Source organism: Glycine max, chromosome 16 (genome assembly GCF_000004515.6).
Source record: "Glycine max cultivar Williams 82 chromosome 16, Glycine_max_v4.0, whole genome shotgun sequence".
Classification (NCBI taxonomy): domain Eukaryota; kingdom Viridiplantae; phylum Streptophyta; class Magnoliopsida; order Fabales; family Fabaceae; genus Glycine; species Glycine max.
Window position 1 is genome coordinate 6419184 of NC_038252.2, and position 17762 is coordinate 6436945.

The following is a 17762-nucleotide window of genomic DNA, read 5'->3' on the forward strand; positions in this document are numbered from 1 at the left end:
ATTAAATATAAGATGTAACGTGAATAATATTAAAGATGATTAAAGAAAATAAATATGTAAAAGTATACATTATTACATGGAATTGAGCAAATTAAAGCAATCTAAATATTTTTCACTAATCAGTAAAATGGTACTTAAACTGAAGTTCTGTAATGCAAAGAATTATTCATTTTAAATCCACACTTAAATCAGTTTTCCTTGTAAGGTAGTGCATGCAATTCAAATATTATAGAATGCTCCAATCATATAAGATTGCTTCAATCATAAGGTGATCAGTCAATGTCCCTCTGTTTTGCGAGAATACTCCAATCATATAAGATTAATATAGACTTAAATAAACACTCAAATCGAGTGTATTTACCCCCAATGCTTAGATTCCGAAGAATTTATTAAGGTCTTACCTTTCTGATTCAGGTCCAACCCCTAAAATAAATTTTACATGCAAATACTACTCATGAATTATGCAATATCCAGGGTCTCACACTTATTTTCAAAATACATTTAACACAATGCATTACAATTTAACTCCTCAGGTTCTTAACTTGGAACCGTACACTCTTCCTTTAACACCTCACGCATTGCACTACAATTTAACACCTCAAGTTCCTAACTTGAAATCTCTATACTTTCCTTTTAACACCCTTCACATTACACTACAATTTAACATATCAGGTTTCTAACTTGAAACCCTACACTTTTCTTTTAAAATCTCGCGCATAAATATTTTTCTCAAGGTAATCACCAATTAGGTGATTGTATAATCCACAACTCAAAACACTACTAATATCACATTAAGTATTAATCACACTTATTCAGAAGCTAATAGGCCAATTATATTATAAAATAATTAATGTCGCTATATATAACACTAAAATTTATAATGTATATTTAATGCATATATAAATTTAAATAACAAATTTAGTGACAATTAAATTTGATCTAATAGTTAATTTATTTACATATATGAATTATTGTTGTGACACCCTCTACCCCTCACATATATACTAATAAGGAATAAAAAAAATCAAATATTAATTAAAAGTATTTTTTTATAACATTTTTTTTACAAGTCTTTCAAAGGGGAAAAAGGCTCACATTCATTTTCTTCTACATATTTAAACTTGTCCAAATAAATAATAAAGTATTCTCGACTCAAACAAGGTCGTCTAAGCTTCATACAATTAATATAGAACCTATATCTTAATGTCACATCCTATCAAAGCGTTGTGTTCTCGTGTCCTCTAGCATGAGGTTCTTCATAGTCATCCACCTATTCATATTCTCCCCCGAACACAAGTTCAAGATCATCACAGGATCCAAACACAACAACACACAGGGAGTGAGTTATCACATTCCTAGCTAATAGAGAAACAAGACAATTAAATATACATATTATATAAATGAGATACCACTTGCTTAAACATAGCTCACGTAATTTCACCACTTCGTCATTCAAAATTCATTTTTCAATTATCAATCACATTACACAAGAATCTCACACTTCGATCAAGATATAATAACACATCAATTAGCAAGCATATGCAATAGTTATGCTAAGACTCAATCTTATATGCAATGTGGTACCATGTCAGTGAAAAATCACCCTAGGGCGCTTAGGAGTACATAACAAGACACACCACACAATGAGTTTGTCAGGTTACTCTCACTAAGTAAGATCATAGGGAGACCAGTCAGGGTCACGATGTTTTGCAAGAATGCTCCAACCATATGGGATCAGCATAGACTTAAAGGAGCACTCAAACCCGGTGACCCCCAAGGCCTACACTCTGAAGAGTCCGTTAGGGCCTCTCCCTCCTGATTCAGGTCCAACCCCTAAAATAATTTTTTTCATGCAGACATTGCTCATGAATTATACAATACCCACGACCTTACACTCGTGTTTTAAACACGTTCAACACAATTGCGCCACGATTTAACACTGGTTCCTAAATAGGAGACCTACATTTTCTCTTTAACACTGTGCATCAACGCTTTTCTCAAGATAACGCTGGTCGGGTTATTGTACAATTCATAGCTTACAACACAAGTAATTTCACATCAAGTGTTAACTATACACTTATCTACAACTAGAACTCATTCACAATTTCACATCTCATAGTATCACAATCCACCATCACATGTTTACACGTATCTCACAAATTAACACATGTTGAACTTTACACTTATACTCAATCTCAATAACAATATTATAATCTCAAAGCAACATGTTATTCTACAATTCATCACATACTCACAATTTGAATCATCATTTCATATCATCAATATAACAATTTATATAAAAGACTATCACAACATGAGGACTAAAACCCCTCAAATAATACTATACAATTATATCAAAATCATAGGTCGAAATATACAAATACCAAGAGCACAATTTATCAAGCAATTTTCATTAGGACATCAATATTTTATTTATAATCATAAAGGAAAAGTTGCAATTTAATAAACATCCCAAAATAAAACTCTAATTTAATCCTCTAAGGATCCCTACACATGTTCATTCTAACCCCCAATTGTGATAAACTCATCCCTTACCTCTAAGCGGATTCACGTGTCTTCCCATAGCGATAGCGTCATCTCTAGGGGTTCCCTAAGATTTCTCCAATTTTTCCTCCAATTGCTCCGATAGAGTACCAAACGTCAGAGAAACAGAGAAGGGATTAAAGCCTCCATTTGGACTATCTTCATGCGATTCGTTTTTCTCCCTCCAAGAACATTATCTCGTAAATCCCAACGGTCAAAGCGTGCAAAATTGAATTTCGAACAACATATCCAAATTTCATGACAATCCAACGGTTAACGAAACCGGGATCGTAGTTTTACCAAGACAACTCTGGATTTCTGCGAGAAAGAAAAATGCTACAATGCGAGGGGTATCTTAGCTCAGACGTGATATCAAAATTCGCAACGGTGAGAATTCTCGGAAATGGGTTGCGAACATGCTGTTTAAATTTCACGACGACCCAACGGTGAATGAATCCGAGATCGTCATTTTTCTGAGACAGGTTTGGTGGCCTGCGGGAAAAAGAGAGGGTTTTGGAAAGAGAAGGAGAAAAACGAAAATGAGGGAAAGAAGAGGCACCATCAGTGTGAAAACTGACCTAACGTTATTTATAACTAGGTTTACTCTATTTATTTATTTATTATTTTATAAAAACAAACTTTATTTTATTCTCTATCAAACAAATAAATAAAATACCCTTTTTATTTTCTCTCAAATAATTATTTTAATTAATAATTATATTTCCTTATTTATTTATTTATAAAATCTCATCATTTTTTTTAAAAATCTATTTATTTATAAATAATAATCCTTTTTAATCTAATTTACGAAAATTGAGATGTTACAATTATAAATAAAACCTATGATTTTTATTTAAAATTTATATATATATATATATATATATATATATATATATATAAATATATAAATACATTAGTATATTTATGTTAATCATGTATTTTTTACATATATAAAATTTTATTAAACCTACGGTTTTTATTTACAATTTATATATGTAAATAAATTAGTTATTAGATCAAAATTAATTATCACAAAATTTATTATGTAAATTTACATGTATTCACAAACTAATAGGCCAATTATGTTATAAAATAATTAATGTCGCTATATATAACACTAAAATTTATAATGTCGCTATATTCACAAGCTAATATCACATTAAGTATTAACCACACACTTATTCAAAAGCTAATAGGGCAATTATATTATAAAATAATTAATGTCGCTATATATAACACTAAAATTTATAATATATATTTAATGCATATATAAATTTAAATAATAAATTTAGTGACAATTAAATTTGATCTAATAATTAATTTATTTACATATATGAATTATTGTAAATAAAACCTATGATTTTTATTTATAATATATATATATATATATATATATATATATATATATATATATATATATACATTAGTATATTTATGTTAATAATGTAGTTTTTTACATATATAAAATTATATTAAACCTACGGTTTTTATTTACAATTTATATATGTAAATAAATTAATTATTATATCAAAATTAATTATCATGTAAATTAATTTACATGTGCATTAAATATACATTAAAAGTTTTAATGTTATATATAACGACATTAATTATTTTATAACATAATTGACTTATTAACTCAGTTCGTTAGAGTGTTGTACTAATATCGTGAAAGTCACAGGTTTAATTTCTGCCTAGACAATTAATTTTAAATTAATTTGTAAAATATATCTTTTAAAAAATTAATAAAAAAATTGTATGAACCACTTACGGATTGAGTAATCTATAAGTCAATTATGAATTTGTAATTGATTTATGAATTGTGAATCCGTAAACCAATTACGGAAAGACAATATGGGAATTACAAATATTGTGCTGGGTGTACCAGAAAAACAAATGGGGCGCGTAGCAATTCTGAAACCAATAATGTTTTGGGGAATTGCTAGGGGCACCCAGCAAGATTGCTGGTGCACCCAACAATTTTTTAGAATTCCCAAAATACCCCTTAACGTTTCCGTGGAAGAACCTTCTTCCGCAGTCAATGTTACAACTGTGGAAGAACCTTCTTCCGTGCCATCTCACGGAAGAACTTCTTCCGGAGGAAGCCACAGAAGAAGGTTCTTTCGTAGTTATAAATTACAACTACGGAAGAACCTTCTTCCGTGAGTTCTTACGGAAGAACTTATTCCATGAGTTAATTTATTTTCTCGGTTTTAAAATTTTTGAATTATTTTGTATTAGCCTATGTTATTTTTTATTCGAGTTATTATTACAAAATTTAGTGCATTTTTAATTTGGGTTATTATTAAAAAATAAAAAATATTTATTTAATATATATTAAATTTTGTAATAGTAAAAAATTTGTGATAGTAAATATTTTTTATTTTTAAATAAATATACGGATTAAATATGTTTTATTTAATCTGGGTTACTATTATAAAACTTAATGTATACTTAATTTGGATTACTATTACAAAATTTAATACATTAAATATTTTTGTAATAGTAACCTGAATTAATGCACTAAATATTTTTTATTTAATTCGGATTACTATTATAAAATTTAATGCATGAAATATTTTTGTAATAGTAACCAGAATTAAATATGCATTAAATATTTTTATTTAATTCGGATTGCTATTACAAAATTTAGTGCATATTTAATTCGGGTTATTATTACAAAATAAAAAATATTTATTTAATATATATTAAATTTGTAATAGTAAAAAAATTTGTGATAGTTAATATTTTTTTATTTTTAACTCACGGAAGAAACTTTTTTCCGCAGTTAAAGTCGCGTTTTTTAAACAAGGGCAGTTTTGTCCATTCACATAATTTCTGGGTGCACCAACAATTTTGTTGGGTGCACCTAGCAACTCCCATGTTGTGTGTTGGACTTTTATGGACTTTCTTATATTTAGGGTTTTTTAATTGTAATCCATAGGCCTAGTATATCAACACACTTTCGTATGAACTAGGGTTATCAGAAATTAAATGTAGAAGCAGTATTCTTTAAGCTTTCCTTTATCGTCCACTTGCAATTTATCTTTCTTAGTCTAGTTAGCAGCAGAGTCTATCAATCTAAATGTGAAATGCTATTCAGTTATCTAAGACTGGACCACTTTAGAAGATAAGAACGAAACATCGTAGTCCTAAAAATGCATTATTATGGCGTCATATGTAAAGGTGATTCTCACAAAATATTTCTCATGCTGGTGTTGGTCAGCATAACACATTTTATCTTTAAGCTTTCCTTTATCGTTCCCTTGCAATTTATTTTTAGCAGCAGAATCTATCAATCTAAATGTGAAATGCTATTCAGTTATCTAAGACTGAACCACTTTAGGAGATAAGAACGAAACATCGTAATTCTAAAAATGCATTATTATGGCGTCATATGTAAAGGTGATTCTCACAAAATGTTTCTCATGCTGGTGTTGGTCAGCATAACACATTTTTCTTCTAGAACACAGGATATCTAGGCAATTCTATCATGAGCATAATGCTTTACGTAAAACAGCCAATCAAAAACTCAAGATAAAATTGAAATAATTTCAGTTCAAGCTTCCTTCTAAGTAATTCATGCATTTTCCTTTTCTTTGCTGACTTGTCGTTAATTTTAAATTAATTGAAGGAAAGGGAACAATTGATTTGAATTATTATATTTTCTGAAGCAAAAAATAACACTATATTAGTTTCCTTTATTTTAATAGGAAAAAAATAAAGCTTACAAATGTTATCATTGATTTGGTTAAGGTATCTAAAGTTCGGAAACCAAAAAACTAAAATAAAATGATCTACAATATAAAAAAAAAAGATACAATACAACACTAGAAAAGAACAATTAAAACTCAAGCATGTTTATTAAGTTCAATCTTTCAGCTATATATAAGTGAGAATGTAGAGCTAATCCATTGAAGATGAGCTTGACATTACCAGCTCATTGGCAACCTGCTCCATGGTAGGGCGAGATCGTGGACTTTCAGTCAAGCAGGCCATTGCTATCTTTGCAATTGATGCCACTTCCTTACCAATTGGCTTTGTTGGATGAGGGAGACGTGGGTCCAACTTATCCATCAATGCCATGTGATCGAGTGTTGAGGCCACAAGGGTAGATGGAGATGATCCCAATAAAGAAGATATATCATCACCAGGGTGCTTCCCAACAAGTATTTCCCATGCTAGGACCCCAAAACTATACACGTCACATTTCTCATTCACCTCCATTGTGTATGCAAGTTCTGTAACAAAATAAAAGTGCTATCACACGCAAAATAGGATTCTAGTGACAAAGGCAAAATGTGGACAATTGTGACTAAGAAAGGCAAACTAAAAAATATGATATCCTCAATTTAGTATAAAGAAAGGTAATTAACCTGGAGCAGCATATCCAAAGGTTCCTACGAATGAGGTCCAATTGGATGAATCTGGATTAAGAAACTTGGCTGTTCCAAAGTCTGAGACATGAGCTACATATTCGGAATCCAAAAGAACATTCTTGCTTGATATATCACGATGAACAATTCGAGGTGAGCATTCATGGTGCATATAGCACAAAGCATTTGCTACATCTTTAACAACATTCACCCTCTTATACCAATCAAATGCCATTGCTTGTCCATCATCCTTCAGAGTCTTCTCAACACTGCCATTCTCCAGGAATTCACACACCAAAAATGAGAATTGTGAATGTGAACAAAACCCATATAACTTTACAATGTTACGATGTCGAATTTCTGTCAAAGCTTGGATCTCACATGTGAAAGCTTTCAGATTGAGCATCTCTCCATTTGGAACTGAATGGAGTTTCTTCACAGCAACAACTTGACCTGTAGGCAGCACTGCTTTGTAAACACATCCTTGCCCTCCAACACCAATGAGATGTTTGTCGTCAAAATCTTCTGTGGCTTCAATAATATTCTCGAATACCATTTTGCCATCAAAACTCCATATTGCAAATATGTTAGGAGTTTGTATACTTGTAGCCTGGTCTTCTTTGTTCGTTGAGGTTTGGCATAAATGATACCAGACTCCGAAAGCAAATAATGCCAGTATTAGAATGCCCAAAGTAAGGGGTAAAATTACTATCATTACTTTCTTCCTCATATGATTATGAGATTTCCCACTTGATGTTGAGCAAGGCTCCAAGCCAGTGACATTGCCACACAAGCCTTTATTATTTCTCAATGCTTCAATTTTAGCATTGTGGAAGGCTAGAATGTTTGGAAGTGGACCCTCAAACTGGTTGTATGATATATCAATAGATGTCAAGCTCGTCATATCATCGAAGCTAGAGAGATTACCTGAAAGATTATTGTGAGAGAGATTCAGTGTTTCTAAGCTTTTTAATTCTCCAAACATTGAAGGTATTGTTCCTCTCAATGAATTTCCACCAAGATCAAGACTCGTAAGAGATTTCAGTTTGCCAAGCTCTGAAGGAATATTTCCCTGAAAATTATTTTGGCTCAGACTCATGTTCCATAAATTGAGCAAATTTCCTAGTTGTTTTGGGATTAAGCCAGACAACTTATTTGATCCAAGCTTCAAAATTTGAAGTTTCTGCATTGATGCTATTTCTTTGGGAACATTTCCTGTAAGATTATTGTTGTCGAGTGAGAGATCAAACAAGGGCAAGTTACATAAATCATGTGGAATGTTTCCTGTAAGATGGTTTGAAGACAGCTGAAGTCGTTGTAATTTGGTTGCCCCAGCTAGCTCTGGTGGTATCACACCTGATAAATTATTGTTGGAGATCCTGAGGCTTGTGAGGCTACGAAACTTTCCCCAGTTAGGTGAAAGTTGACCATAAAAGTTATTGTCACTCAATTCGATGTAGTCCAAATTTGGAAGTACACCAAAAGCATCTGTTATATCCCCAGTTAGCTGGTTTCGCTGAAGCCTGACTCTTATAAGGCTGGAGCAATTCTTCAAACTCACTGGAATTGGCCCTATGAAGTTGTTATCACCTGCGGTAAAATTTTTCAACGTTCCACCAATGCAAATGTTTTGAGGTAAATGGCCTATAAAATTATTGTCAGCTAGCTGCAAACTTTCCAGAGCAGTAAGCATGCTCATTTCTATTGGAATCTTGCCACCAAGTTCATTTCCAATAAAAAATAATTCCCTGACATTTGATAAATTTCCAATAGTTGAAGGAATTGATCCAGTGAGTTCATTCAAGGATATAGATAATACACTAAGCTTTGACAAATTTCCAATGGTGAAAGGAATGGACCCAGAGAGTTTATTTTCTTCAAGGAGCAAGGAGTCCAAATGGACCAAGTTGCCTATGGAAGCTGGGATTGGTCCAGTGAGTTCATTAGAGTGTATAGATAATTTACTAAGCTTTGACAAATTTCCAATGGTGAAAGGAATGGACCCAGAGAGTTTATTTTTAAAAAGGCGCATGGCTTCCAAATTGACCAAGTTGCCTATGGAAGCTGGGATTGGTCCAGTTAGTTCATTCAAGGATATATATAATCCACTAAGCTTTGACAAATTTCCAATGGTGAAAGGAATGGACCCAGAGAGTTTATTTTCTTCAAGGAGCAAGGAGTCCAAATGGACCAAGTTGCCTATGGAAGCTGGGATTGGTCCAGTGAGTTCATTAAAGGATATAGATAATACACTAAACTTTGACAAATTTCCAATGATAAAAGGAATGGATCCAGAGAGTTTATTTTTATGAAGGATCATGGAGTCCAAATTGACCAAGTTGCCTATGGAAGCTGGGATTGGTCCAGTGAGTTCATTAGAGTGTATAGATAATTTACTAAGCTTTGACAAATTTCCAATGTTGAAAGGAATGGACCCAGAGAGTTTATTTTTAAAAAGGCGCATGGCTTCCAAATTGACCAAGTTGCCTATGGAAGCTGGGATTGGTCCAGTTAGTTCATTCAAGGATATATATAATCCACTAAGCTTTGACAAATTTCCAATGGTGAAAGGTATGGACCCAGAGAGTTTATTTTCATAAAGGAGCAAGGAGTCCATATTGACCAAGTTGCCTATGGAAGTTGGGATTGGTCCAGTGAGTTCATTAGAGTATATAGACAATACACTAAGCTTTGACAAATTTCCAATGATGAAAGGAATGGACCCAGATAGTTTATTTTTATGAAGGATCATGGAGTCCAAATTGACCAAGTTGCCTATGGAAGATGGGATTGCTCCAGAGAGGCTGTTATCATAAAAGGAAAGATAATATAAATTGCTCAAGTTTCCAATTGTAGAGGGGATTTCACCAGAGAGAAAGTTATCAGACAAATCAAGTCGAGCAAGTTGTTTCAAAAAACCAATTTCAGGAGGAATGAAGCCAGAAAGATTATTATTTCCGAGATATAGATTCTGGAGGTTAACCAACTTCCCAATTTCACGAGGAATGTGACCTAAAAGTTTGTTTTTGTGTAGCCTTATACGTGTTAGATTGACCAGTGCTCCAATTTTAGAGGGGATTTCACCAGAGAGAAAGTTATCAGACAAATCAAGTCGATCAAGTTGTTTCAAAAAACCAATTTCAGGAGGAATGAAGCCAGAAAGATTATTATTTCCGAGATCTAGAACCTGGAGGTTAACCAACTTCCCAATTTCATGAGGAATGTGACCAAAAAGTTTGTTTTCGTGTAGCATTATAAGTGTTAGATTGACCAGTGCTCCAATTGAAATAGGAAAGGACCCAATAAGATTACACATGCGTATGTCAAGTTGTTCTAAATTACGCAACGTCCATATTTCTTCGGGCATGGAGCCAGACAAGCCACTTTTCCACATACGTAGAATCTTTAGGTTCCTTAACTTCCCAATATCACGAGGAATAGACCCGCTGAAACTGGATTGGCTCATGTCAAGCCATGTTAGATTCCTCAGCATCCATATTTCTTTGGGAATGGAGCCAGAAAGCCCACTTTTCCAAAGCCAGAGAGTCTCGATGCTCCTCAAATTCACAATTTCTTTGGGGATGGAACCGTTGAAGTTATTACCAGCAAATGACAAATGCTTTAGGTTCATATGCCAAATTCTCAGCTGAATGTTGCCAGAAAGGTTGTTGCTTTCGACATCTAGATGAGACAAAATGCTTAACTTTTCTATTGAGATTGGGATAGTCCCTGAGATATTGGACCGAGGAATATCAAGTATTCTCAGATTCATCAATCTACCTATTTCTTGAGGAAGGGATCCAGTGAAATTATTATCACCTATGCGCAATGTATGAAGACCAACCAAGTGTACTATTTCAGAAGGAATAGTACCAGAGAGATCATTGTCAGAAAGATTAAGAAACAAGAGTTTGGAGAGATTACCAATGGTATTGGGAATGCTACCAAAGAGGTTATTAGTGGACAAGTCAAGAGTGTTGAGATTGGATAAGGAACCAATTTGAGGAGGAATAGTTCCATTCAGGGAGTTGTGACTCATATTTAGAGTGAGAATGTTTGGAAGTAATGAGAAGTTGAGATTTTGAAGCGTACCTCTTAATCCAACATTTGTAAGATTTATGTTGGAAACAGAATTGAACTCATCACATGCAATTCCGAGCCAAATGCAAGGATTGTTGCCACTCCATGAAGAGAGAGAAGCACGACTTTGGTTGTCAAGGCTGGATTTCCACTTCAACAAAGCATTTGCTTCTGAAGCAATCTCAGAAGAAGCAGCAAATGCACAGAAGTACATCACAAGAAGCAGCAAAAGTGGTTGGAGCTTCATGGACAGAAGCGTTGGAAATATGAACACCATGAGTAAATTTTGAGGAAGGATTCAATCACAGATTGTCTGATACAATCAAATGCAGGAGAAGTACTTACAAGCAATTCATGGGATATGCATATTTATATGCAAAACATCATGAAACACGAACCAGAGTCAAGAAATATTGTACTTTTCTTTCGTTGAAGTCAAGAGATATTTTACTGTATCTACATAAATATATGTTACAGCTTGGTTCAAAATAGAAAAGTTTTACACCTTTAATCTCCAACCTTTTGCAACTGTGCTTTCGAAGCTATCCTTTTTATTTTAAGCTTTTGACGTTTTTTAAAAACATAATTCAATAATTATAATTTTTTATAAAACATTTATTTTGAGTTAAAAATAAGCCCGTGTTTTTTGGTATAGATTTTTTTGTCTAACAATAGATATTCTTTAATGAAAGTTATGTTCTTCAAGTCAAATACCATAATTATGAATAATCAGAAGTCAAACTTGAAATTACTACTTAAGCTTGAACAACTCACATTAATTGATTCACATATTCACTCACTATTTTTTTTTTTTTGGTACTATGAACATTAAATCATCATGATAATTTTTTTACTAAAAAGTTGAAGATCTTGAATGAACTAAAAATATAATCAAAATATAATATATAACTGAAAAGTAATCATAATCTTATAAGTTGAGTTTATAAGATTAAGTTAAGTTTATATTCAAATTGTAAGAGTAAATTAGAATTTTTATTCATTATTTATATTTTAGGTTTTAATTTAATTAGTCCATTAAATTTAAATTTTTTTACTTTAGTTTAGACCATTAAAATTTCTCTTTGTTAAACAAGTTTGGTGACATGAATAAATTGTAAGAGATATCATATGGGCTAAAATTGACATTATTAGTGTAAAAAACAAATTTGGTCTAACCCATGTGATAGATGAAAAGAAACTTTTGAAGTACAAAATCCCAAACTAAAACTTAAAATATACATAAGAATCCAATTTTTTTTTTTAAAAAAAAAACCTTTTTTGCTTCTCTGTCTTGGTTGAGAATTATTTTGGTTGCTTATTTTTTGTGATTTTTCCTGTCCTAATTATATTTTTTATCCATAAAACAAAACTCAAATGTAAGACATTAATTATTTAAGGAAATAAGAGAAATAGCGTAATATCACTTAATTCAATAACTTATAGGTAAGTGAAACATTTTCTATATTACTTTTTTTATATTTTTCATTTGTATTTCTATTGCAGATTAATTACAATTTGATTTCAGTTGTCACATATATGATTATCGTACTTCACAAAATCAAAATTAAAATTTACTTTTAAATTATTATCTTTTAATTATGACCAATTATTTTCTCAATATACATTACTTACTTTATACTTTCTCTCTCCTTTTTATTTTTTAATTTAAAATATTATAAAATATAAATATTATATTATATAATTTTTTAATTGATTTTAAAATTACTTATTTATTAAATTAATTTTTATATATATATTTTAATTTATTTTAAAGAAAATAATATTATTAAATATAATTATTTTTGTTTTTTTATTTAATTTACTTAACGTATTTTTTAGGTGAATATTTTTATTTAAAATCTGAATTTTCTCATATAATTATTTTTAATATAATTATATTATTAAGTAGAATTAGTTTGTTTATGTCATTAGAATTAATTTAAAAATGAGAGACTTTTTGTTTAACGGTTTATTCATAATCATTATATTGCATTATAATACTTAAAAAATTATATATGACTAAGAAAAAATTAAAGATGAAGATATGTTAGGGCGATTATTTCTGTTATAATCATGTTGCCCGTAAAATTCATATTTTTTTCTACGTTCAGAGTTAAAATTGAACTACCCTTTGCCGTCCTCTTTCTTTTATTTTTCATATTTTTATTTTTTATAAGTCATAAATAATAAAAATATCAATTTTTATCACTTAAGTCAAAGATAATTATTAAATAAAGAAAACATACAAAAAAAAGGACAAAATAAAGGAAGACTACTAACGCGGATATAAGAAAACCCAAGCATGCCCACTGCATCCAGGACCAGCCCTAGTAACAACCCTTAGGGAGGGTTACATGATCACGATTTGATTTGACATGCTTCTAGATTAACGACTCAAATGAAAAATATTGAATTTCCTTCCTTTTTTAATATATATATATAAATGAATTTATTATTCAATAAAAGAATTAAAAACGTCATTAAAACCCTAAATTTTATAGAAATTAATGTAAAATAGCAAGCACGTTAGAGTAAAATATCCTTTTTTACTTCATTCACGCTCTATCATCCTATTTAGTTAAGGTACTAAAAGGCAAGGGTTGAAATTAATATATAATTTAATTAATTTATTAAAACGACTCATACAAAAAATTTCAATGTTCTATCATTGCATTAGATTTTACTAAAAGCCAATTTAGTGTTCTTAATTTTTTTTTATCATTATCAATTAAGTATTAAAATATTTATTAATAGCAATATTACTAGAATAAATTACACTTTCCTCTCTGAAAAAATACGAATATCACACTATCATCTCCTCTTATATTAAAAATTTTACTCTCTTTACCTAACAAATTTGAATACATGACTCTTTATTTCTTTTTAATTTTGCGTTAAAATAAACTACATTATTAAAATATTCTTTACAATACCACCTCCTCAAAGGTGCAAATATTTCACTGCACTCCCTTCTTCTGTTAAAATACATACTTCACCCTTAACTAATATGTGCGCGCGTGTGTATATATATATATATATATATATATATATATATATATTTATTATTTATATATATATATATATATATATATATATATATATATATATATTTATTATTTTTTTGGATATTTCGTTTTAAAATGTTTGATAATTAATTTTTTTAAACAATACACACACTTACACACATTTATTTGTTTATGTTAGTACTGAATTTTGTTATAATTAAATTTTATTTAATAATATATTTTTACATTAATATATTCAGGTGAAAAGTTATACGTTACATTTATTAAAATTAATAAATATAGTATTTAAATTTAATAATAGAGGATATTATGAAAGTTAATTATAAATTATTTTTTATGACAAATTTTTAACCATTGCTGAAGTACTAGATTCCCACCCTTAATTACAGTACACGCGTATAAATTAGTTCAAAATACTCCAATTGAAAATTTGAGTCATAACTTTTCATTTCCAAATTAACATAATATTGTTTGCATAATTAAGTCAATTTATTAGCTTATTTGTTTCGTGTTTTTAGTTTTACACCACGCTCTATTAAATGTTTGTAACCTAAAAAATTATCTATTTGAAGTGAGTTTTTTTGGTGTGTATGAAACCCAAGTTAGAATTCTAAACAGAAAAAATTATTCCCTACTATAACGCTAACGCTATATTATTTGGTTTTAGCCTTGAGCGTTTGGAACGGGGGGAAATGATGTTGGCATTTGATGAGAGAATTATTGTGTTGAATGATGTACGTACATGTATATATCATTCGCACTGCGTCAGGAAGCCCTTTGAAGCACCTATTATTAATTTCTGCCTCCTTTGACTTGTTGACAAGTGTATCAAAATATCATAAATATTCGAATGTTCGAGTATGCTCATAGATTTTGTTTGTACTTAGATAAATACAAATCTAATTTTACGAAGCAAGAGATAAGAAATTTAAAATAAAAAATAAAAAAAGATAATAGATAAGATAAATATTTAAAGATTAAAAGATGATAAAACTAAAAAAGAGATAAGATAAGAAAAGTAAAAGATAACATAAATAAAAGATATGAAAAGATAAGATATGATAATATTGAGACCTGACATGTCCTAATTTACCTAGGATGTATGACTTTATGATTTTTCTTTACCATGGGCATAATGCAATCACTCTATGCCTAATGATTTTATTATGATATTTTTTTTCTTGTTCTATGAGAAGTTATCTTCTCCCGAAAGTCTAACCCCTAAAACTAATGCATGCATATCTTTAAAGATGAGTATGCAAGATAAATAATGAAGAGTACATCATACATCACAAGGCTTGCTAGGCCCTAACTAAGGGTTTAGCCACCCATGACCAATGAGAAGATGAGTGAAAGAAAGAGAGGGAGTAAATGAAATCCTTAGGAGAGGGGTTCCGTGGTGGTGTGTTGTTTCCTCCCTTGGACTGACTCTTTATTTATAGCTGTTGAAGTAGGCTTTGGGCCTTCTATTTATCACTGTTGAAGTAGGCTTTGGGCCTTCGTAGGCGCGCTTAGCGCGACACCCCTCGCTCAGTGCGTATTGTAGGCTTAGCATGTACTTCTGTTGGATCGCAGGCTTAGCGCGCGTGTTGCAAGTTTAGCACGTTCTAGTTCAGTTATGCGCGCTTAGCGCCGGTTGTGCGCTAGGCGCATGTGAAAACTCTCGAGTTTAACGCCTTGCTTAGCGTCTATGGTTTCTGACGCGCTTAGCGCGTATTGGGCTGAGTCTGTTCAGATTTTTTTCTTTTCTTTTATTTTTTTGATCTTTTTGCTTGTTACACCTCCAATTTTTATATCTACAACCAAAATTTAACAAAACATCAATTCTTTAATATTTAAGTGCAAATAACTGTTAAATAATTATTTTTAAAGATAATTTTACCTTATTTTTTATTTTCAAAATACAATTATTTAATAGTTATCTGCCTCCAATCTATTCAAATTCCGTAAAAGCTTTGATCTAACTTGCATCCATCTTGCGTGATGAACAATCAAAGACGTACTAGCAAGTCTTACAACCTATATCATACTTTTGTGACATAATATATTAATTACTCTATAAAATATATTAAGAAGACAGTTCCTATTGAAAATAGAAAGTGTGTGACGAGTAAATCATTATTTTGTTAAATATTTATTTTTGTAAATCCTGAATCATCATCATTGTCATTATCATCGACTTAGTCTTGCTTGTGTAGTGACACTTTTAATTTCAACATGAAAGGGACAGTATGAATGTAACGTCTTGCAAATCCACCACGTATAATTATGTTTCATTATTATCCATTCATTATTATCCATTAGACCATTTTCCAAACAACTGTACTTAAACAATATAAGTATGTAATATATATATATAAGGGAATTTAAAATATTGGTTCCAAATTTTTTGAATAAACATCATAATGTGAAATATTTATTATTATTTTATTTAAATTATATCTATTATAAAAAATAATTATGTTTAAATCAAATAAAATTATCATGAATTATAAAACTCTTTCTTCAAATATTAATTTAATATAAATGTATGCTCAGAATTCGAGTTCAAGACTATTATTCGTTAAACAAGATTATACCCAAGCCAATTAATTCAAGCCTTGACGATAGTATTTATTAATTTTACTAATAAATTTTTAAAAAAATATGACTGGTCACATATGATGCTTTTACAAAAAATAAGACAGTAGTGACATTTTACTAAAGGTTTTAGTTTAGGGAAAAGAGAGTGTAATTTCCTCTCGAAGAATATGACACTATTTATGAAGTCAATGCAAGTCTTGACGGGTTGTCTTGCATAATGCATACGTTGGTAAATTTCAAATTTCTTTTGGCATTTGAAGGGAAAGATACAAAAAAAAAAAAAAAACAAAGGATAAAACAAAGGAAGACTACGACGCGCATATAAGAAAACCCAAGCATGTGCACACTTCATCCAGCCCTAATAAGTAATAACCCTTAGGGAGGGTTACATGATAACGATTTGATTTGATATGCTTCTAGATTAACGACTCAAATGAAAAATATTGAATTTCCTTCTTAATTTTTATAATATATATAAATGTATTTATTATTCAATAAAAGAATCAAAAACGTCATTAAAACCCTAAATTTTATAGAAATTAATGTAAAACAGAAAACACGTTAGAGTAAAATATCCTTTTTTACTTCATTCACGCTCTATCATCCTATTTAGTTAAAGTACTAAAAGGCAAGGGTTGAAATTAATATATAATTTCATTAATTTATTAAAACGACTCATACAAACTTTTTTAATGTTCTATCATTGCATGCATTAGATTTTACTAGAAGCAAATTTAGTCTTCTTAATTTTTTTGTTAACAATATTAATTAAGTATTAAATATTTATTAATAGCAATATTACTGGAATAAATTACACTTCCCTCTCTTAAAAAATACGAATATCACACTATCATCTCCTCTTCTATTAAAAATTTTACTCTCTTTACCTAACAAATTTGAATACATTACACTTTCTTTCTTTTTAATTTTACGTTAAAATTCTGTTTGTTTCTTTTAAAATAAACTAGATTATTAAAATATTCTTTACACTACCACCTCTTCAAAGGTGCAAATATTTCACTGCACTCCCCTCTTGTGTTAAAATACATACTTCATCTCTTAACTAATGCGTGCGTGCGCGATATATATATATATATATATATATATATATATATATATATATATATATATATATATATATTTAAATGTGTGA

At 30.2% G+C, this 17762-nt stretch overlaps 1 protein-coding gene across 1 annotated transcript; it reads right to left on the reverse strand.

Moving 5' to 3' along the window:
- Positions 1–6250: 6250 nt before the first annotated feature.
- On the reverse strand, positions 6251–11006 carry LOC100793419 (probable leucine-rich repeat receptor-like protein kinase At1g35710). The gene is made up of 2 exons (XM_006606943.3): positions 6921–11006; positions 6251–6785 (listed from the first exon to the last, which is right to left on the reverse strand). The coding sequence occupies exons 1-2, from the start codon at positions 10957–10959 to the stop codon at positions 6451–6453; spliced, it is 4374 nt and encodes a 1457-aa protein (XP_006607006.2). The 5' UTR covers positions 10960–11006; the 3' UTR covers positions 6251–6450.
- Between the last annotated feature and the right edge of the window lie 6756 nt (positions 11007–17762).

Coding starts and splice junctions, on each gene's coding strand:
- LOC100793419 (XM_006606943.3), bottom strand. CDS start 10,959: ATGAGTCACAACTCCCTGAATGGAACTATTCCTCCTCAAATTGGTTCC. Junction 6,786..6,920: donor CTTTGGATATGCTGCTCCAG/GTTAATTACCTT, acceptor ATTTTGTTACAG/AACTTGCATACACAATGGAG.